Below are 23,900 nucleotides of genomic sequence, written 5' to 3' on the forward strand. Positions count from 1 at the left end.
ATGATTTTATCCCTTCCAGTCTGAGTAGAGACGTCGTGTCTCTACCACCCAGTCAACAAACTGACTGACACGAGCATACACTCCAGGCCGCTGAGGTTGTCCACAGACTTTCCCAAAAGATGTCACCCCCTCAAGAACCCAATGATCATCCTCTTCACACATCAGTGGACCTCCAGAGTCCCCCTATAATATAAGACAACACATTCATATACTGTAGATACATATATATATACATATTACAAACCAATTTCCTTCATCTATTTTTAGTATAATATCACACTGTACAACGTAAGATTCTCAGATTGTTGGCATTTAATCAGAAAATGAATTTGTTGTTTGTTGTCATACTAACAGAATCATCAAAAATAATTAAAAAAAGATGCGCATTTACGGCTATAAGAATATTACACAAACATGGTGATACAATATTATTTAGGCAATGATAACAAAATAGCATTCCCACAATGTTCAAGGACATGCATAAAAAAACATTGCATATACATACAGTATGCATGCACAATACATAATATGAATGCTTCCTACATTAAAATAAAGCTATTAAATATTAATTTTGAAATGTACACACCTGACAAGAGTCCACTTCACCTTCAGCATATCCTGCACACACAATCCGCTCTGTAATGTTGTACTCAGGCAGCCATTCCTGACACTGTGCGTTGTTTAACAGTGGCAAAACAGCCTGCTGTAACACATTAGCTACTGAGCCTTAGGATCCAACAGACAAACACACAGTAAAAAACAATGGCCCATACACAACCATACAAAGATTCTAAATTAAAATCACAGTTTGCGTAATGTTTAATGCTCAGAATTAAAGTTATACGTAAAGTAAAAGAGAATGCACAAATATGTATCTGACCATCTTCAGCCAGTTTTCCCCAACCAGCAATAGAACACTTCTTCCATACTTCAAAATGTTCTCCAGGATCTGGTAGACAGATGGGCTGAATGTAATCTGGAAGATAATAATCCATTAATATGGTTTACATACTGGTATATATCTGGTAGTGCCCATTTTCTGTAGAATTACTTGTGAAATAAAAGGAACTTTAATATTTGCTTACGTACCTGTGAAGTTGGCTGGTGTCTGTAAATGCATTAGGGCAAAATCAGATTCTTTTGTCCTCCTGTTATAGTGCTTGTTCATAATAATCTGATCTACAGAATGGACTTGTCTGTCAGAGTTATCAGTCCCAAACTGAGTGTGAAGCCCCAAAACTGCTGCCCAGTTTGACAGGTAAACATTCATTCTGCAGGATCAAAACATTAACATTTAGGATCATTGCATGTTCCTCGTTGTTATTCCAGAGCAAGCATTCTACTGAGAATACTGAACAACACTCACCCAAAAACACAGTGTGCGGCTGTAACCAACCATTCCCTGTCAATCAACGAGGCCCCGCAGACGTGCCGCCCCTGCCATCGCAGAGACACGATCCATGGCCATGCCCCTTCCTGGGCATCCTGTCCTCCCACCACCTTACCTGCTATCTGTCCCATTTCTGTGTCCTTGTTTGGCTCATTTTGCAAGGGCACCTTACGGACTCCACAGGCTAAACACATATGGTGTAATGCAGGTTTTAATGAAATAATAATATAATTTTATTCCAAACTACTTATGATCAAATATATTTTTAAAAAAATGTCAGCTTTTAATGAGACTTTATTTATTTATTGTCTCAGGATGGTTACACTACTTTTTTCATTTAAGCCCAGAAAAAAATGTCAAAATGACTTTGACCACAGATATCGAAAACACGTTCAGCATTGTAGAGGTGTATTTAAGTAATTGTTTTGAGTTAATTGAGTTTTTGATGTATTTTTGACTAAATTAAAAGGTTTTTAGTTCTAGTTTCCATTGTTAAAATTCTTTATTCACTGTCAGTCATGATTCATTTTATCCATGAGTGAAAGTGTCCAATAACAGGACAGTTACTGAGATTAAGCTAGTATTCGGCTGTTCATGTGATCCATAGTGGTTTTCAAAGCGCTTTACACTGTGACTCATTCACCCATTCACACACACACACACTCACACTCACACACCAATGACGGCAGAGCGGACATGCAAGGCGCTAGCCTGCCATTGGGAGCAACTTGGGGTCACTTCAGCATGTGGAGTCGTGTGGGCTGGGAATCGAACCACCAACCCTGAGATTAGTGGCCAACCCGCTCTACCACCTGAGCCACAGCCAACCACAATGTTTATTATTTAACATATTACAAATTTGTTAAGGGTGTCATTTGAACTATTGTTAAACTAAAGTTATTGGTTATCTGGTGTCTTTCTGAGCTACTGAGCTTTATTAAAAAGTAACATTTATAGAAAAGGCCAGGCCAGTTTTTACTGTGTATTTTGGGAATCTAGATACTGATGAAACTTTTAAAGGTGCACTCAGTAATTTTTTTCCCCATTAAATAAGTTTTACTCCAAAAAAAAGAATTGTAATTTTGAAATATATGTATAAAATCATGAGCACTCACATGAGATGAGGACACTAGTCATATCAGTAACCTTATAAAATCTGTTTAATTCTACATAGGGCAGGGGCGCACTCATGGGGGCTGCCATTTTAAAATTGCATGACCCACTGAATACTACTTAATCTAAGTAACCGTCCTGTTATTGGACACTTTCACTCTTGGATTAAATGAATCATGGCTGAATAGTGTGAATAGTGAATAGTGATTTTCTACAATAGCATCTGTTGATATTGATTTTGAATGATGCTGCATCACACAAGGTTTCACTGTAGGTTCATGATTATAAGAAGAAAAAGATACTAAGTGCATCTTTAAGGGACTGAATACATAAAAAAGTAACAATTTCCACCTATTCAATTATGTCCACTTATTTTCAGTCATCATGTTACTTGAAGATAAATTGAATTGTCTTTTAAATTGATCTCCTTTACCTAAATAAAAATGGCATACCAAAACAACTGTATGTAGATTTGCTAATGCTTTACTTGGTACAGGAGGGGAAGTGATGGGTGGGGGCACCGGGGTTGGGTCAGGGGGGCCATCTAAACAAGAACCAGGCACTATACTGATGTCATCCAGGGCAATATCATTCAGAAAGCCTGCCTTCTTCTGTGCTTCAAACACTACCTGAGAGACAAACAAAATATGGTGTAATCAATGATCCTACAATTCTAACTCTGTGCATTTCATTACTTTAAAGCCAGCAGAATTGTTTGTGAACTGACCACAGCATCCGTTTTGTAGTTTAGTGTGACTTGGCCATAGTTCCAGTTGTCCCCATAGTTCCCTTCTTTTTGAAATAGGATAGTGAGCGCTGACCTTTCCTCTACCATGACCGACAACCGCGAAACCTCTTCCCCAAACATATGATACCTTAAAGAGCACAGACACACTCATCAAATGCTTACAGATGAGCTAATGTCATGTAGCCTACTTGACACCCATATCACCATAATATCATTCTAGCCTATTTCAGTTTAAATTTGGGCCACTTTCGAAGCACAAACAAGGCACAGTTTGGTGTCAAAAGACTTATTTCAAAGCATTAGAGCCAATAATAATTTATATATATATATATATATATATATATATATATATATATATATATATATATATATATATATATATATATATATATATAATTTTTTATTTTTTTTATTTGAGAACTATTATGTGTTATATAAACTAATATCTAACATCCATAACCTAGCATGAAAAGTAGAATTTGTAGAATTTAAATATTTTGTTTTTAAGATTGAATAATGATGTTTATTTAATGTTTGGACTTAGAAAATTACAAAACAACAAATCAGGACTTTAAACTGTATTTAGACAAAAATTGCAACCCAAATTTTGGTTGCACATGGTGCAAATCTCACGGAAAATGAATGGAAAATAAAAGCTCATAATATTTATTTTGACCTCCTGAGGTTGACGATCAACATTTCCTAATCATTAAGCACATTTTAAATTGACCATTTGTTGAAAATGAAAACAAATATATATTTTCAAGAGCTTTAGGTCATATTTTTGTACCCTTCACATGGAAAGTGTCTCATACCTCATTTAAAAAAAAAAAACATCATTTATAAAAGGACTTTTTTACAAAGAGCACTGTTGTAGATCATAAATAGAAGGATTTCTAACAAATGGTGATGCCCTGAAAGTGAGTACCATCAAAATACTAACCAGAATCGCAGACACATAGATTCATTTACAGGAGACAGAGGGACACTGTAGATACAGAATTTCTTATCCAAACTTCCAGGGCTCCGAGGTGTCACTAAGTAGTACCCTTATGAGATGAAAAATCAATGTCAAATGTATCAGGTATGTATATGAAAATAACATGTTTAAACATTTTGAAGTTATTAAACAGAATATATCAGTTAATTGAATCCTTTGGATACTAGCAAAGTATAACAATATTATAGAAACAGAAAACATATTGCACAATTTCCTGTAATTATTTGCAAATTGCAGCTAAGTCCTACGTTAGTTGAATATATAGTTAAGAGCAGTTGGAATACTGAATGGAACCTGATTGGTTGCCTCTTGTGTGATCAAAGCTTGGGCCAGTTTCAGGTGGATGCGTAGAGCCTCGTACTCTTAACCAGTCACCATCATCCTCCTGTTCTTGCCTCCAGAAACAGAAGTCCTCTTCAAATGAACAATTTATCTTGTCTTCATCTGACAAAGAGCATAAACCTCAGAAAAGACATCACTAAACACAATACCAAATTAGTATATCTTGATTTTAATACATTTATAGGAATGTTCCGGGTTCCGGGTTCCGGGGTAAGGCACTTACATCGGAAGTGAATAGGGATGCATTTTGTTTATGTTAAAATACTCACTTTTTCAAAAGAGTAGTCACAAGACATAATGTGTATTTAAACATGATTTTAGTCTGATAAAATCACTTTCTAACCTTTTCTGTGGAAAGTAATATCCAATTTTACACCTTCATTACCATGATGATGTAATGCAACAAACTCTAAAACCCTAAAACGACTGTAAAATAAATACTATTTAAACAACTTTAGAGCTCTAATAATACATTACGTTTTAGAGTTTTAACAGAAGAAATAATGCAAATGCTTTTGTAAAATTATAAGCTTCACATTTTAAACCCTAAAAATTGACCATATTGACTTCCTTTGTAAGTGTCTCAATGTTTCCTCAATTTTTGCTTTTTGTAGAGAAAAAATACATTTTTGTGGTAATCAACATTATTCCACAAATTCTGTCAATTGAGCTTTACTTCTAATGAACCTGGAATATTCCGTTAATACATTTAAACACATGGCCATTCCAAAGGGTGGACTAGGGGGCCATTGACCCCCTAGATTTGCCTTGAGTCCCTGCAAAGCTATCAACGTTGCCCCCCATAAACATACACATGCCCCACCAAAGAATGCATTTTAATTCCAGCCCTGTTTGAACATCCCTCTTCAATAAGTATTTTTTCTCATTAATGCCACTCAATGAAAAGTGAAAGGGTTTAGTCTGCTTTAAGATGAGTAAGAATTAAGAATCATGATTCAAAACTTCATAAATGATAAATTGATAGTTTATGTTTTTGTTTTTTACTTTGTTGAAAACAATACCCACTAGAAAGTTGACTGATGTTCTCTGCTCTGTAGCTAGCATTAAAGCCTTGAAAGTTGTTGATGAAGTCTGCATAAAATCCAACAGTGGCCTCATGAGATAGAAGCCAGATGTTTCCAGGTGACATGCCTGACAGAGAGTCTGAGAGAGAAAATATGTCAAACAGCCATAGTTTTATATTAAGTCTAAATGCACAACCAGAAATCAAAAATCTGTTTGAGAAGTACAGACAATAATGTTGATAGTTGAACATACATGTTAATTTTTTCATAGGTCCAATGCCCTCATATAGTTCCAAAACATCAATGTCTTCCTCCATATAGAAACTGTGAAAAACAATTCTTATGGCTAAACCTTCGTTCACTCTGTGGATCAAATGAAAAAATGTGTGAGGCAGAAACATCTCAGATTATTAGTTTCTGGATGACTAAATCAGTTTAAAGCACCATAGTACCGTATGATCCAGTGGCAGGCTGTGTTACTGTCATACTCCAGTGGGAAGTTTTTAGAGTTAAAGAATCCGGTCAACCCAACCAATAAAAACTGTCCATCACACACTGTTGCTATGGAGCATGAAGGACATATTCTTAAAGATTTGCTAACATGCTACAAGAATGCTACATTGTTTAGGACACCCATATTGATCGATCACTGAATATTTGGGGGACATGTCCCCATCATTGCTTCACTGACTATGGGGTTTTCATGTGCCTGATGTTGTTTCCCTCAACAGGGATAATGAATGATCTATATATCATCATAACACAATAAATGCTATTTTTTATGTGTTCAATAACAATATGTTTCATGTCCAAATACATACCACAGACACTGAGGTTCTCATCTGAGCCATCAGGACAGTTGTGTATTCCATCACAGAACTGAGTCTGAGAAACACACGTTGTACCATCAGCACATGCCTTCTGTCCATCTGGACACTTCACTGGAGTGGCTAATGAAAGATGCACAACTGTTTTCATTCTACACATCTAAAGGAACATGGCCTGCTAGCATTGTCCTTATTTCTTACATTCGCTCTCATAAATTATTTGAATGCTTTGTAAACTTAATAATTTGAATTTCTGTGATGTAATACATATTGTTGTTGATTTATTGAATATCAAATTGAGCTAAAAACTTGTCACTAAAGTAATATCTTGCAGGGTAAAAAAGAAGAGTTTTTTTTTGTAAAACAAAAATAATAATAATAATAATAATAATAATAATAAATAAACTAACTTTACATTTAATTAAACAACTAATCTTTTAGTTGTTTTTTTTTACTGTTTTATTCATTGCAACTTCAAATATATAATTATAGAACAAAAATAATAATTCACCTGGTTTTGCTGTAGATGGTCTTTGTGTTGTAGTTTCTTTATCTGAAGACATATATTTGAAATGGTATTGTATACATGAATACATTGCATGAATGTGGTGTAAATAAACTCTCAGAGGCAAGCTGTTGTCTAATTATTTCACAAATATTATGTCTGACTAAAAACTAAAAACGAACATGCTGATCTTCAGTCAAAATCCATACGTGAGAAATCTGACATCTACAATCACTAGAGATGACGTTACCTTTGACCTGCACGCTGCTGATATCAATCATAAGTCCTTCATCAGATCCAGCATCACCCTGCTGTAAACCCTCTACTAACTGATCCTGAGCTGTGTTTGAATCCACAACACCACTGAAGAGAAGGTCAAAGTGCACAACCACACTGCCCTCACTAAGAGAGATGAAAAGTGAGGAATTGTATTTAATTTTTCACAGATATGCCAAATTGTCAACAATTTAAGAATTGCACATAAACACTGGAAAAGTGTTGGCAGAACAACTGCAGCTGGTGATAGACATCAACATGTTTTTTTTTCACATTTCTTAAAATCAGGGGCATAGCAGTCATTTTAAAAGTAGGGGGACAGTGCAGTATTAATATATTTCAGTATACAGTGCATCCGGAAAAGTATTCACAACGCTTCACTTTTTCCACATTTTGTTTGTTACAGCCGGATTCCAAAATTGATTAAATTAATTATTTTCCTCAAAATTCTACAAACACTACCCCATAATGACAACGTGAAAGTATTTTGTTTGAAATCTTTTGCAAATGTATTAAAAATACATGTACAATGTACATAAGTATTCACAGCCTTTGCCATGACACTCAAAATTGAGCTCAGGTGAATCCAGTTTCCACTGATCATCCTTGAGATGTTTCTACAACTTGATTGGAGTCCACCTGTGGTAAATTCAGTCGACTGGACGTGATTTGGAAAGGCAGACACCTGTCTATATAAGGTCCCAAAGTTAACAGTGCATGTCAGAGCACAAACACACCCATGAAGTCCAAGGAATTGTCTGTAGAAATCCGAGACAGGATTGTATCAAGGCACAGATCTGGGGAAGGGGACAGAAAAATGTATGCAGCATTGAAGGTCCCAATGAGCACAGTGGCCTCCATCATACGTGGAGGAAGAAGTTTGGAACCACCAGAACTCTTCCTAGAGCTGGCCGCCCGGCAAAACTGAGCGATCAGGGGAGAAGGGCCTTAGTCAGGGATAGAGCTCCAGTGTTTCCAGCGGAGAAACTTCCAGAAGAACATCCATCTCTGCAGCACTCCATCAATCAGGCCTGTATGGTAGAGTGGCTAGACGGAAGCCACTCCTCAGTTAAAGGCACATGACAGGCCACATGGAGTTTGCCAAAAGGCACCTGAAGGACTCTCACACCATGAGAAACAAAATTCTCTGGTCTGATGAAACAAAGATTGAACACTTTGGCCTGAATGGCAAGTATCATGTCTGGATGAAACCAGGCACCGCTCATCACCTGGCCAATACCATCCCTACAGTGAAGCATGGTGGTGACAGCATCATGCTGTGGGGATGTTTTTCAGCAGCAGGAACTGGGAGACTAGTCAGGATCGAGGGAAAGATGAATGCAGCAATGTACAGAGACATCCTGATGAAAACCTGCTCCAGAGCGATCTGGACCTCAGACTGGGGCGAAGGTTCGTCTTCCAACAGGACATCGACCCGAAGCACACAGCCAAAATAACAAAGGAGTGGCTACGGGACAACTCTGTGAATGTCCTTGAGTAGCCCAGCCAGAGCCCAGACTTGAACCCGATTGAACATCTCTGGAGAGATCTGAAAACTGCTCTGCACCGACGCTTCCCATCCAACCTGATGGAGCTTGAGAGGTCCTGCAAAGAAGAATGGGAGAAACTGCCCAAAAATAGGTGTGCCAAGCTTGTAGCATCATACACAAAAAGACTTGAGGCTGTAATTGGTGCTAAAGGTGATTCAACAAAGTATTGAGCAAAGGCTGTGAATACTTATGTACATGTGTTTTTTTTATTTTGTTTTTTGTATTTTTTTTATTTGTAATAAATTTGCAAATATTTCAAACAAACTTCTTTCACATTGTCGCTTATGGGGTATTGTTTGTAGAATTTTGAGGGAAATAATGAATTTAATACATTTTGGAATAAGGCTGTAACATAACAAAATGTGGAAAAGGTGAAGCACTGTGAATACTTTCCGGGTGCACTGTATATTATTATATAAGTATGACATAAGTATAATTTTAATATATACATATTATTTCCTTTTAATATTTGTAGTATTTTGAAGTTTTGCAAAATAATTGCAAAGTTTGCTACTTTAGCTGAAAAAAAATCTTGTGGAGCACTTGCTTCTGTTTCACACATGACAATAAAAGACTGAGCACAAGCTGGTCCTGAATGAATTATTTATTCAGTTACAATAATGACAATTGTGCATGTGCACAGTTTTATTTTTTTATTCCATGCTTGTACATTATGGGAATTAAATGTATCCAAGTGGCTCGAGTGTTTTGACCACGTTCAACAAAATTAATTAGATTGATTTAATGATTCAGTGACCATTTCTGGTGATGCCAGAGGGTGGTATCAAATGTCTTGTGTGAAATGAGTTAGTCACTGAATCAATGATTAAAAGAAAATGTTAATTCTTTGAAAGGATAAAGGCACTTTAAAATTGTTATGTCTATAGATCTATAAAGAGACTTTAGTAGAGGTTTTAAGCATTATAAGACCAAAATCTATAATTTCCCTTCAGTTTGTGAGCTGCTGACATGACTTTTATCAAAAGACAACAATGCATAAGTGTTCTAAGAACACGTCTTTTTTCCTACAGTCTGTCGACAGCACACCAAAGCTATAAAAATCAATCTTCACTCGATGAAAGAAATGATGTTTATATTTTTGAGAAACAAATCTTTCTGTTGGGTGCATAGCATTTCAGTTACGGATATTTGTCCAAATGAGAAAAAAAAAACATTTTTCGATAAATTTGAAGATTTACATTCTTGATATCCAATTACATTGTCTCTAAAAACTAAACGCATGCGCACACACGTTAAAACTGCTAACTGTAAATGTTATTGCTTTTTACAGCTCTGGGACATTAATAAATATAAAGCATCACCTGAATTCATTCACTTTGCAATTTTTGAATTGCTCCTGAAGGGAATGCGACTGTAGGCTTCATTTATCTACAAACAGGCAGCAAAGCACATATAAAACAAAGCTACTCTATATCTCACTAAAATACTGTATAATGTATCACTGTATCTGTTTGGCCCATTTATCTTTACAAAAAAACTTTTGTACATAGATGGAACAATGCTCTGTAAAATCTAGAATTAATTGTTTCAAAATGGTAAACATTCCAGGCCTTAGGGGTGCAAAAGAGCCCCAAAAAAAGCACATTCTGCCCACCATGTCTGGCACACAGGAGTAAAATTTTTTATACTTCAATAATGTATAGGTTACTATTGTAACTCCCGTTCCCTGATGGAGGGAACAAGACGTTGTGTCGAATTAAGCGACACTAGGGGTCTTTCTTGAAGGCCTCTGTTACCTTTGAACCTCTGAAAAGGCCAATGAGAAATTGGCAGACAGAATTTGCATGTCCCTCCCCAGACATACGGGTATAAAAGGAGGGAATCATGCGTCTGTCCATTTAGATTTTGCACTGAGGAGACAAGAATGAGGTTTCGGCCATTACAGTGGCTCAGTACAGCATTGTGGCCGGGGTGACACAACGTCTTGTTCCCTCCATCAGGGGACGGATGTTAAAATAGTAACCTACATGTTCCCCATCTGTCGCTCACTCGACATTGTGTCGAATGAAGCGACACTAGGGGTCCCTATTCAATCACGCCATGCGCTGAACCGTGTACATGAACTGCTGAAGCTGGTGCGGGCAGGCAGTTGTGTACCAAAGCAGCAGGCTGCGTCAGACTGCATGTACCCTTCCCCAATGCCCCATAAAAACGTTATAAACGTTTTAGGTTCCCGGCATCCCCGAAGTGGGGGAACAAACGACGTGCCAAGCATGGGAGCAGGCTGTGCCTTTTCTCTCTCTATGTTTCTCGCAAAGAGTTAAAGCAGCTGGGGCAATTTAATGCTATAACACGCATCGGGGAAGGCATTCTTTTCCAACTCCTATTCTTTCAGGGGGAAAAGACCCCGCAGAGACCACATCCTGCCCAGGCTGGGGGAGGTTTAATTTGGCGAATACGTCACATGGGTTTTCAGGCCACATGTGGAAGTGGCACGGTGCTAGATCCTACCTAGCAAGGGAGGAGTTGTTACAAACACAGCAACCGGGGGCAGAGAGGGACTGCCCAAGGGAGACGCGGGTCCTGCTCCTGGGCGAAAGAGCACACGTGATCACCTCAGTGGAGGTGAAGGGCGCTATGTGCAAGCAGAACACCCAGTCAGCCGTTCCGCATTACCGAGTTCTACGTGCTCGAACCTGAGAAAATACGGGACAAGACCGACTCAACCCTGAGATTGTAGAATCTCGTAAAAGTATTGGTTGATGCCCAGCCCGCCGCTCTGCATATGTCTGCTAGGGAGGTGCTGTTGGGGCGAGCTGGTCTCGCGTCGGACCCGGACGGAAGCAAACGAGCATGCTGGGGGGGGGTGGTTCGTGGGGATTTACCAAGTGAAACCGAGCCCGCTGCACTCCCCAAATCGGCTTCATCGCCAGCCAGGCCGGCCCCAATCCCATAGGAAGGAGGCGCGGTGGGCGGATGAAGCGGCTTTCTCTCAGAGGAAAGAAGCTGTAATAATGAAGTATTTAACTTACACTTTATATCTTATAATTATTTCCAGTAGATTTATATATTACCAATGATCATCTCGTAAAGATATCCACACAGAAATCTGGAAAAGTTATTTAAAAATAGCTATTTTACCTGCTGCTCAATGTCATAAGCCAGGGCTTTAAACAGTACACTGCTTTTGTTGAGGAGTTCATCTGTAAAAATGGCTCCACTAGAAATTACAAGCGTCCCAGTAAACTCTGAGCCTGTTTCACCTCCTTCATTCTCTTTAGCTAAAATGAAACAAACTCTCAGCTAACCATTAGGAGGAAAAAAATGCATCTTCATGAATACTATTTTGGAAGAGGGGAAATGTGTCAAGGTGAAATTAAACATTAAAACTAAACAAAAAGGCTGTATTCATTTACATTAGTTAAAGCAATAGTTAACATGAACTAACAATGAAAGATACTTAATTTCATTTAGTATCAACAAATATTATGACATTTTTACATTAAAAGTTATGTGTTGAAATTAGTTAATACAAATTCATCACACACAACAGCATTTTGATAAATTAACATTAATCAAGATTAATAAATACTGTAGAAAAATAATGAAAAAGTTCATTACTTACAACCCCAATCCGAAAAATTGAGGACAGTATTGAAAATATTTAGGCACTGAAGACACAAGTTTAAGTTTAGAAAGTGGAATTTCCCCCATTCATCCTTTAAGCATGTCTTCAACTGCACAATTGTAAGGGGTCTTCATTGCCATATTGTGCCCTTCATAATGCGCCACACATTCTCAATTGAAGACAGATCAGTACGCAGGCTGGCCAATCACACTCTCTGTTTACACAGCCATGCACTAGTAATCCGTGCAGTATGTGGTTTGGCATTGTACTGCTGGAAAATAGAAGAATGTCCTTGAAAAAGACGGCATCTGGATGGCAACCTATGTTGCTCCAAAGTTTGTACATATCCTTCATGGGCAATGACACACCATAACAGACAATGGCTTTTGGACCTGACGCTGATAACAGCTTGGATGGTCCTTTTCAAGTCCTTTTCCTCTTCGACCCAGAGAACACGACGGCTGTCTTTTTCAGTAACTATTTGAAATGAGGACTCGTTGGAACACAAAACATGATTCCATTGTTCTACTTTCCATCTCAGATGAGACTGAACCCAGAGAAGTCAGCAGTGCTTTTGGACAGTGTTGATGTACAGCTTCTGTTTTGCATAATTACATTTTAACTTGCATCTGTGGATGCAGAGGCAAATGGTGTTGCCTGACAAAGGTTTACTCAATTTATCCCAAGCCAATGTGCATGACATCCATTGCAAAACAAATACAGTTTTTAAGATAGTTACATTCAGACATGACTTTTATCAAAAGCTTTTATTTTATCACGTGCCTTCAGAACTGGTTTTCGGTCATGCCCTTTACACACAGAGATTTAACCGGATTCCTTTAATATTTTAACTATATTAGAGGTTGAGGGTGAAAAGTCCAAAATCCTTCCAATTTGTCTTTGGGAAACATTGTTCTCAAAGTGCCGAATGTTTTGCTGACGCATCTGTTGGCAAATTGGTGAGCCTCTACCAACTCTAACAATACATTTCACAAAGTAAAACATCAAATAATGTGTTGTTGTTGTGCTTTTAATATAGCATATATATATATGGTATTCTGATACAATGTCAATTAACCTTTTTTAAACATCAAGTTTTATGTGTAAAATAACATATATTATACATAACATACATATGTTTCAAAATAAAAAAAAAATTCAACACTCTTAATACTTTTGCCTTCACTAGTTAATTTTTAAAGGTTCTGTGGTCTAATAAATGAATTTTTAAAAGTACAAATATTCCATGTACTAGTCTCTCATTAAATATGGGCATAACACTGCATGCATAATAACAATAAAATAATTTTCTAAATGCTGTTTAAAATAGTTTTAGATAGTTTAGCAAGTCACAATGCAGGACACGCCCACTTCTCAAAAGTATTCAATGTCAACCATCCATATATTCATAATTATTTAGAATGTAAATAACTGATACGGAGAAAATAAGAGTTTCATACCGTTTTTGTCCAGTGCAAGCCAAGAGAGGACAATTAGTCCCACGCATACCACAAACAGCATGACAATAAGTGTCAAGAACAGCACCTCCGCTGATGACAAACGACAACCTCTTCTAGACATTATTTGGATGAATGACTAACTAATGTAGACTTACACTTTTCCTCAAAATGTTTGATAGCAACTAACTGTAGATTGGCAGTTGGCACTTATTTAATGATAATATTACTCTTAACTGTCTGGAACATGTCTTAATGACAGATGTCTTTCAAGTTACTCCAAAAGTGAGAAGAGTCAGTGTTTTCCAAAGCTTCTGTCATTCCTCTCTCCCCTTCTGACTGCTATATAGCCTGGCAATAAAGTTTTATTGAACAGCAACTAACACTGTTGATTGGCATTACTGAGCACAATTTTATCAGCATTTCTATAAGGTGTAAAACCAAGGGAGTAGGCAAGATTGTAAGATGCAAGGCTACAAATGAAAGTTGAAAACAAAAATATAAAGCCTTTTTTTCCATCAGTTTCAAAGCTGATCATACCTCCAGATTCCCACAATCCAACAGTATTCCAGGTGTAGAAATGTGGCTGTGAAATCTTAAAACCTAAATTCTTAATAACCTATAAAAGCTATTGTGTCTTATCAAGCACAGCTACTCTCAAGAGTGGGAGGGGCTTGCACTGTCCTGCCCACAACATGCTATTCCAGTAAATTGACTTTTGGAATTGCTCTCAGAAATTGTTCATAAATTATCATCTAATATGACAATTTAGCTTTTATTTCACAATGAATATGTCATTGTGCAAGACTAAGTGTTCAATTAGTCATTTTTGCTATTGCCACATTTTATTTTACAACTAAAAGAGATACAAAGTCCTACTGAACATTAATGCAAAACAAGATTTTGCGATAATCAGATTTGTGCTTGTAAATTCATGAAACTTTAAAGTGCTTTCAATGGCTTTATTACATGAGATCATTTACAGATATTAATGCTTTACAGCTTACAATCTGAATCAGTATGATCAAAAGCAGTCGGTGGAATATATTGTGGATTTTTCTGTGTGCAAGATGTTTTAGGATGCGTATACCGGTCTCTCTGAAAATGAAAAACATATATCTGGATTTAATAGTCAATATGAAGTTTAGGCTTTAGAATCAAACTTCACATTTTTAAAGGTGAAGTGTGTTATTTCTGTTCCTCTATCAGCGCCCAATGCAATCACAAAAATAATGATTATGTTTGAACACTCTTCTCATCTTCCATTGGTCGCCCAAATGGATGGTCACGTCCCAAAGCGACACCATTGGTTGAGTCAATCTTGCTGTGCCTGACTAGTTGGTAAACTCAAACAGACAGAGCAATGTTTTGAAAGTGCCACAGAGCCACAGTGTTTACACTTTTCAGGGAAATCAACCTACCAATGGCATACTTTTAGTAGTCTCTGCATGTTAAAGGAATATTACGAGTCCAGTTAAAGTTAAGCTCAATCGACAGCATTTGAGGGATATTATTGATTACCACAAACAATTATTTAAAAAATGCAAAACTCTAGTAAGGCACTTACAATAGAAGTGAATGGGGCCAATTTATGAACAATAAAATACTCACTGTTTCAAAAGTATAGCTACAAGACATAAAACAATTTTAGAGTCAAATTCATTGCCATGATGATGTAATGTCAATAAACACTGAAACCCTACAATGACTGTAAAATTTCGAATTTAAACAACTTTACAGCTCAAATAATACACAAGTTTTAACAGAAGAATTAATGTAAGTGCTTTTATAAAATTATAAGCTTCACATTTCTGTTTAAAAAACCTAAAACCATTCACTTCCATTGTAAGTGCCTCCCTGGAACCTCCATTTTCACTTTTTTTTAAAGAAGAGTCAAAATAAATGTTTGTAGTAATCTTAAGTAAAAGTAACTTTAAGCTGGGATAAGGGAAAGTATTTTAATGTAAAAAAATGTACACACTTCACCTTAATGTGAATCGGATCCAGCAAAATAGGATTTGCATTTAAGTTTGCCATTAGGACTGCATATTTTTTCTGCAATACCAAGTTTGTTCCACTCTAAACTCACATTTGCACAATCCACCGTGGTGTTGTCTGACCTAAATAGAAGGGAGTTCTCTTCCATATAGGATGTCCAAGGGGGGTAACCAGAGTTCATCCATTGCTGCAGAGGTGGACAGTACCACACAACAGGCGGCACAACTGAAGAGCACATATCAGGAGCTCTGTTGTGTACCTAACACACATTAAAAACAAATATTAAAAAAATAAAAAAACAAAATTAATAACAAAATTGGTTACCTATGTGTTGATCTGAATGTTCCTGTGTTATTGTCAACTAGGAAATTGATCAATCAGGGCAAGAGGTGATATTATTTATTTTTCTCCAACAGCACCCACTCAAATTTTCAGCCATCTTGGTTCCAGAAGTATATTTTCCATAGGAATTTCATAAAATCCCTATGGAAATTTCATGATGATGTAATCGAATGAAAAATGATGGAAATATGCAAAACTATTGATTTTACGTTATATGTTTAGAAACGATACAGTATATTTAGATTTTATTACAAAATATTCAGATAAATACAAAATAGTTTAAGAGTTTAGGGAGACAGACGTGATCAGAGAGCATCATGAACAGTCACTGCAGAGCTCTTTTGCGGTGGTTTGTTTGCCGCGACTCTCTGACTAGAATTCAATAGAATTACAGCTATTTAACATGATTTTTACCTTAAGTTGAAACAAATAGGACCGATTAACAACCTCAGAGCTCATGATAGGTCTAAAGGTTAATAAGTTATAGTTAATAATAAATTAGTCTATGACAAAAATGCATGAGATGTTCTCATGGAACCGACTGTTGCCCTCGATTGTAAAGGAACCATTTACCACAGAAAAGTGCTCAGTTATCCTCATTTGAAGAGATAAAAACTTGTAGAAAATGTAGATTATTTATTTTTCAGCATTACCATGTTGCTCCATCCATGTGCTTCATTAGATTGGTTCTTTAAAACTGGACAGTCATTACCGTTCAAATCCATATTGCCCCTGAGCACGACATCCTTACTATAGGGAAAAGATAAATAACAAAGAAAATAAGATGTCACCCAATTAAATTACTTTCCTGTAAGAGAAAATCTGTCATTTTTAGTTTTAAGGAGTACGCTTGCATTTAAAGGGATAGTTCACCCAAAAATGAAAATTCTCTCATCATTTATTCACCCTCATGCCATCCAAGAATTTATCAGCTCTATAAGTCCATACAATGCAAGTGAATGGGTGCCAACATTTTGAAGCCCAAAAATCCACATAAGAGTGGTATAAATGTTAATTCTTCGAGCATATCCCCCTTAATGGGCAAGGAGGAGAATTTATGATTAAAAAAAAATTAGTTTGTTTCTCAACCACACCTATCATTTTGCTTCAGAGCACATTGATTTAACCAATGGAGTCGTATGGATTACATTTATACTCCCTTTATGTGGATTTTATAGCTTTAAACTTTTGGAACCCATTCACTTGCATTGTATGGACCTACAGAGCTGAAATATTCTTTTAAAAATCTTAATTTGTATTCTGCAGAAAAAAGAAAGTCATACACATCTGGCATGCCGGGAGGGTGAATAAATCATGAGAGAATATTTGGTGAACAATCCCTTTAACACATAACTAAAAGTCACAAAACTCTAATGTTGAATCATGCTATATACCTTTCTAAGAAAATAAATACTATAATCCAACATTTGTAAAGAATGAAGAAGCTGAAGAAGGCATCATGTAACAAACTTTGGAGATCTAAATTGCCATAGAAACACTTAAGTGCATTTTACAATTACAGTTGCAACTACAATTAAACAAAAATAGTTTACCACTTGCATGTGCATGTAACTTTTGTGTAACATTTATTGTAATCTGACACACCTGTTTGCTATCACTCCATTCTCTATGTTTCCAAACCGCAGGACATAACCCTGATAGTGGCCACCTAAAAATAGCACAGTTATTGATATATGATGTTGAGTGCATTAAAGATAACATTTTTGACTTGTTGACAGAAAGTCCAAGACAAAATTACCCACCAACTTTACACTGCAGTTTGATTGGCTGTCCATACAGCCAGATTCCATTGAGGAGTTCTACTGCATAGGGAACAGCTTCAGCATGTTTATAATAAACACATCCATAAGATCTTTGGTGTCCATCTCTGAATATATGCACCTTTTCCACTGGCCCAGCCTGATGAGTGAATTATGTATGAACAAATATCACACTTTCTCATTCAAACTGTTCCCAATATCCAATTTTTCTTAAATATACTGTAGAAATAATATATATATATATATATATATATATATATATATATATATATACACAACAGTTAGTTCCTGTCCTTGAATGTGATTGGACGAGAGAAGTTCCATGAGAACTGATGGTCTGACACCTTCAACACTCCAATGCTTCACTGTGTGTATCACTACTACTGTTTGTCTTTTTTTGCACTTTTTTTTTTTTTTTTTTGACATTACATTTGTTAGCCAGCAGGTTGTGGCAAAAGATCATTTCTGTGTGTAATATGAGCATCTCTCTCTCTCTCTCTCTCTCTCTCTCTCTCTCTCACTCACTCACTCACTCACTCACTCACTCACTCACTCACTCACTCACTCACTCACTCACTCACTCACTCACACACACACACACACACACACACACACACACACACACACACACACACATAGCCATCCTTGTTTATCCAATAATTGTTCGAAACAGCACAAGCCATGATACTATTTCTGAAGTGAAATTTTTGAATCACTAACAAAGTCTTGGACGCATCATTAGTTTTAAACCAGCAATGTAATCTCAGCAGTGCTGATGCAGGGCCATATCGCACTCTTACTCATGTGATATTGCTTAAAAATATATATATATATATTAGGGCTATCGATAGAACGCATTAATTCAGTGTGATTAATTTTATTAAAAATAACGCGTTAAAAAAATTAACGCAATTAATCGCAATGCCCCGGACTGTAATAAGGAAGATTCCTGAGAAATGCAAGCTTGTAGTACCACCTGTTTACTCCTGTTTACAGCTGTGTGGCAACACGCAATTTATACAATGAAGAAAACAACCAGACAACACAAAACAGACATTCGTTACGTTCTTGCATTCAAAACATTTGATGGAGTGCAAATTCCAACTAAGGGATCTCAAGATGTGTTCTAAGTATTAAACTATATTTAACTTGACACAGTGACCTTTTATGTTTATGACGCAACGCACCCGAGACACTACACAACATGTCTGATGCTTGTTGAAATTGACGGGTCCTTAAACAAGCCCTCATAATAAATCTCCAACTGATTGACAAATTCACTTGTGAAATGGATTGCTCTGAACTGTATGCCAATGATTGGCTTATGTTCAATAATATGGTAGTAAACAATACATTGTATTCTAAAGCCACTTTTTGTATGGTCTTATCAATGATTAACTCTTCTGCCACAAGAAAGTAATGCATTTTAATTATCTGAATATATATATATATATATATATATATATATATATATATATTTTTCAATATTTAAAGATAACTATGCATAATTATATATTGATATAAATATGTATAATCATTATATATTGAATTATTGTTATATGAGGGGCTTTCTCAGCAAATATTTGTATATGCGATTAATTAATCGAACACCATGTAATTAATTTGATTAAATATTTTAATCGATTGACAGCCCTAATATATATATATATATATATATATATATATATATATATATATAGATATAGATATATTTCTAGTTCTACAACAGATAAAAATCAAAAACATCTAAACAACTAGTTTTTTCAACATAGATGATTTTTTAAAAGTTATAAATGAAAGTCAATTCCAGTAATTAAGTATTCAAATTAAATGCACCACTCTTAACATGACCCTTTGTCAAAACATCAGTGAACTCTATAATTACTGGTAATGCAAAATCAGATTTCAAGATGACAAAAGCATTGTGTTTAGCTTGAGCAGTGCACTTATGATCTGAGATGAGCTCACCTGCAGAAATAACTCAAACAGAATCTCCTCCGTCACACAGCTGTGGATGTTTCCCACTAGTATGGTCTTGACGAGATCACTGTACATTTCAACCATTCTTTGGAGAGAAAAAAAACAGTTTTGTTTGTTGTCAGGTGTTTGTTTGTTTTTTTATATTTCAAAATGGGAAAATTGTGTGGTTAGCCGGTAATCGCTTGTCAAGCTCTATTTGAAAAGATGGTTTGGTATGTCGTAATGAAAAAATAAATTACGACAACGCAGTGTTGCTTTCCTCCAGCAGATGGTGCCAGAGGACAGCTTTCTTTTAGCCCCAAAAGAGGGACCACACATTACACATTCTACTGTGAAGTGACAAAAGTTTGTTCTGAGAAAATGTTTTGCATCATTTGTTAACAGAGACCACTCGGTTCTCTCCTTTTCTTCAGTTTTACTTTTTATATATTGTAATTTATATATATATATATATATATATATATATATATATATATATATATATATATATATATATATATATAATTCAATTCAATTCAATTTTATTTTGTATAGCCTTTCACAAAACACATTGTTTCAAAGAAGCTTTACAGAAGATCAGACATTACCAGACGATAAAACTAATGTTTATAATGTCGATGAATCATCATTGGGTAATTAGATAAAATACGATTGTTTATCGTGTTTAAAAATAAGTCATTAAATAATAATTGTATTAATAACCCCAGTGAGCAAGCTGAAAGCGACTGTGGCAAGGAACAAAAAACTCCATAAGATGTTGATTAATGGAGGAAAAATAACCTTGGGGGAAACCAGACTCACTGTGGGGGCCAGGTCTCCTCTGGCTAACATCATGAATATAATGTAAATATTACTTGTATAGTTAAAGTCATGGTTTAAAATTATTAAACTAAGTAAGTGTTAAGGGTCAGTGTATAAACATGGATTTTGTTTGAACTGTAATATTAATGACTAATGTCTTTGAAGTCCATCCTGGATTAACTGCAGAAGTTCACATAGGTGCAATTGTCCTTGTTAATTAGCTGATGAAGGGTTTTGTTATATGTTTTATATATACACTCACCTAAAGGATTATTAGGAACACCATACTAATACTGTGTTTGACCCCCTTTCGCCTTCAGAACTGCCTTAATTCTACGTGGCATTGATTCAACAAGGTGCTGAAAGCATTCTATAGAAATGTTGGCCCATATTGATAGGATGGCATCTTGCAGTTGATGGAGATTTGTGGGATGCACATCCAGGGCACGAAGCTCCCGTTCCACCACATCCCAAAGATGCTCTATTGGGTTGAGATCCGGTGACTGTGGGGGCCATTTTAGTACAGTGAACTCATTGTCATGTTCAAGAAACCAATTTGAAATGATTCGAGCTTTGTGACATGGTGCATTATCCTGCTGGAAGTAGCCATCAGAGGATGGGTACATGGTGGCCATAAAGGGATGGACATGGTCAGAAACAATGCTCAGGTAGGCCGTGGCATTTAAACGGTGCCCAATTGGCACTAAGGGGCTTAAAGTGTGCCAAGAAAACATCCCCCACACCATTACACCACCACCACCAACCTGCACAGTGGTAACATGGCATGATGGATCCATGTTCTCATTCTGTTTACGCCAAATTCTGACTCTACCATCTGAATGTCTCCACAGAAATCGAGACTCATCGACCAGGCAACATTTTTCCAGTCTTCAACTGTCCAATTTTGGTGAGCTCTTGCAAATTGTAGCCTCTTTTTCCTATTTGTAGTGGAGATGAGTGGTACCCGGTGGGGTCTTACGCTGTTGTAGCTCATCCGCCTCAAGCTTGTGCGTGTTGTGGCTTCACAAATGCTTTGCTGCATACCTCTGTTGTAACGAGTGGTTATTACAGGCAAAGTTGCTCTTCTATCAGCTTGAATCAGTCGGCCCATTCTCCTCTGACCTCTAGCATCAACAAGGCATTTTTGCCGACAGGACTGCCGCATACTGGATGTTTTTCCCTTTTCACACCATTCTTTGTAAACCCTAGAAATGGTTGTGCGTTAAAATCCCAGTAACTGAGCAGATTGTGAAATACTCAGACCGGCCCGTCTGGCACCAACAACCATGCCACGCTCAAAATTGCTTAAATCACCTTTCTTTCCCATTCTGACATTCAGTTTGGAGTTCAGGAGATTGACCACACCACCCCTAAATGCATTGAAGCAACTGCCATGTGATTGGTTGATTAGATAATTGCATTAATGAGAAATTGAACAGGTGTTCCTAATAATTCTTTAGGTGAGTGTATATATATATATATATATATATATATATATATATATATATATATATATATATATATATATATATATATATATTACAATATAGAAAAGTAAAAAAAAAAAAAAATGAGAAAATAAAATGGCCAATGAGAATTGGCGAGTGGAATTTGTATGCCACTCCCCCGGACATACGGGTATAAAAGGAGCTGGAATGCAATTCCATTCAGGTTTTGTGCTATGAAGCCAAGACAAGGTCCGGCCATTTCAGCGGCTAGTATAGTGTTGTGGCAAGAGGGACACAACATCTCGTTCCCTCCATCAGGGAACGGAGGTTACGACAGTAACCATGACTTTCCCCTTCTGTCACTCACTCGATGTTACACTAGGGGTCCATATATAAAAACTGAACCGTATTATGTGAACTGCTGATGCAGGTGCAGCTCGACTAAATCTAGCGGCTCAAATGGGACTCTCAGAAGGCCCAAGAGGACCATGGAGAGATCCCATGAGGGGAAGAGGCATGGCCTGGGAGGATTCACCCTCCGGGTGCCTCTGAGGAACCTGATGATCAGGTCATTTATCCCTAGGGACTTACCATCCACTACATCGTGGTGTGCGGCTATAGTGGCAACGTATACCTTCAAGGTGGAGGAGGACAGCCACCCCTCCGGCCTCTCCTGCAGGAAGGAAAGCACTGACACAACTGCGCATCTCTGGTGGTCTTCAGCTCGGAAAGCCGTTGCTGACTCCAGAGGAGGAGATGGCAGGCAAGTTACGACATGTGACGAGAGCGTATGCTGCCTTGGAGATTTATAAATGCTACTGCCGCTGTGTTGTCAGACCGGACCAACACATGCTTGGCCTGGATCAATGTCAATAGCCTCCGCAGGGCGAGTAGTACAGCCAGCAACTCTAGGTAGTCAACCCAGTCATGGTCCTGACCAGGAACCGGTGGCAGCTTGCCCATTGCACACTGTGCAGTTCTTTTAGTGCCTTGGCCTGGTGTACCTGCAGGATGGTCATGACATGCAGAGCGGAGGCGGCCTGTCCAGCGGCACTGTAGGCTTTGGTTGCCAGAGACGACATAGTTCAACAGGCTCTGGAGGGGAGTGACGGTCAATCCTGCCAGGTGGCGGCGTTTTGCGGGCACAGGTGCATCGCAACCACTTTATCCACCTGAGGGACCTTTGTGTATAGATGGACCACCCCGCCATCTAAGGTTGTGAGAGTGGACGAACCCAGAAGTCTGTTTCAGGTAGCGAAAGTTGAGCGGCGCCCTGAACCGAGGAAGCAATCATCAAGCCGCGAGTGCTCAGGGGAGGGTGGAGGGTTCCAGTCCAACCTGATGCTCATGGCGGCCCGGGCAAGCATGGCGGTCAGCTCTGCGTCAGAATCAGACTGGGCGGGCAGACCCGAAGGTGGCAGCCCAGTTGAGTCATCGCCGTCCGACATCACCAATGCGCTCTCAGATGCAACGATCAAAGACTCATTCTGCTCGCATGCCCCAAAAGAGACGTCATGCTGACCGTGAGGCAGGCTGGTCTCATTTCGGGACCGGATGGGAGCTAACTTGACGGGAGCGCCCATAGAACTCCCCAAATCGCCTCCAGCACCAGCCAGGCCGGCCTCATACCCATGGGTAGAAGGCGCAGTGAGGGGGTGGCTAGAGTGGCTTTCCCACTGAAGAAGGAAAGCCACGACCGCAATGTTGCCATGGTCATATTCTTGCAAT

General features: G+C 37.6%; 2 protein-coding genes across 2 annotated transcripts; both read right to left on the reverse strand.

The window, feature by feature from the left end:
* Window positions 1-6: 6 nt before the first annotated feature.
* Window positions 7-13,946, reverse strand: LOC127624915 (enteropeptidase-like). The gene is given in 19 exon segments (XM_052099846.1): window positions 7-183; window positions 587-726; window positions 881-976; window positions 1,090-1,271; window positions 1,367-1,574; window positions 2,991-3,132; window positions 3,231-3,378; window positions 4,195-4,300; window positions 4,546-4,695; window positions 5,620-5,757; window positions 5,872-5,981; window positions 6,071-6,179; window positions 6,440-6,559; window positions 6,957-6,998; window positions 7,201-7,352; window positions 10,099-10,144; window positions 10,147-10,165; window positions 11,879-12,012; window positions 13,826-13,946. Coding segments are annotated over 19 exon segments (2,340 nt in total).
* Window positions 13,947-14,777: 831 nt separating this feature from the next.
* rbm11 (RNA binding motif protein 11) lies at window positions 14,778-20,107 on the reverse strand. Its single transcript, XM_052099443.1, has 6 exons — window positions 19,912-20,107; window positions 17,926-18,082; window positions 17,768-17,831; window positions 16,816-16,912; window positions 15,912-16,079; window positions 14,778-14,920 (listed from the first exon to the last, which is right to left on the reverse strand). Exons 1-6 carry the CDS (start codon window positions 20,005-20,007, stop codon window positions 14,819-14,821), a joined length of 684 nt encoding a protein of 227 aa, XP_051955403.1. The 5' UTR covers window positions 20,008-20,107; the 3' UTR covers window positions 14,778-14,818.
* Window positions 20,108-23,900: the final 3,793 nt, after the last annotated feature.

Source organism: Xyrauchen texanus, chromosome 31, assembly GCF_025860055.1.
Source record: "Xyrauchen texanus isolate HMW12.3.18 chromosome 31, RBS_HiC_50CHRs, whole genome shotgun sequence".
NCBI classification, from domain to species: domain Eukaryota; kingdom Metazoa; phylum Chordata; class Actinopteri; order Cypriniformes; family Catostomidae; genus Xyrauchen; species Xyrauchen texanus.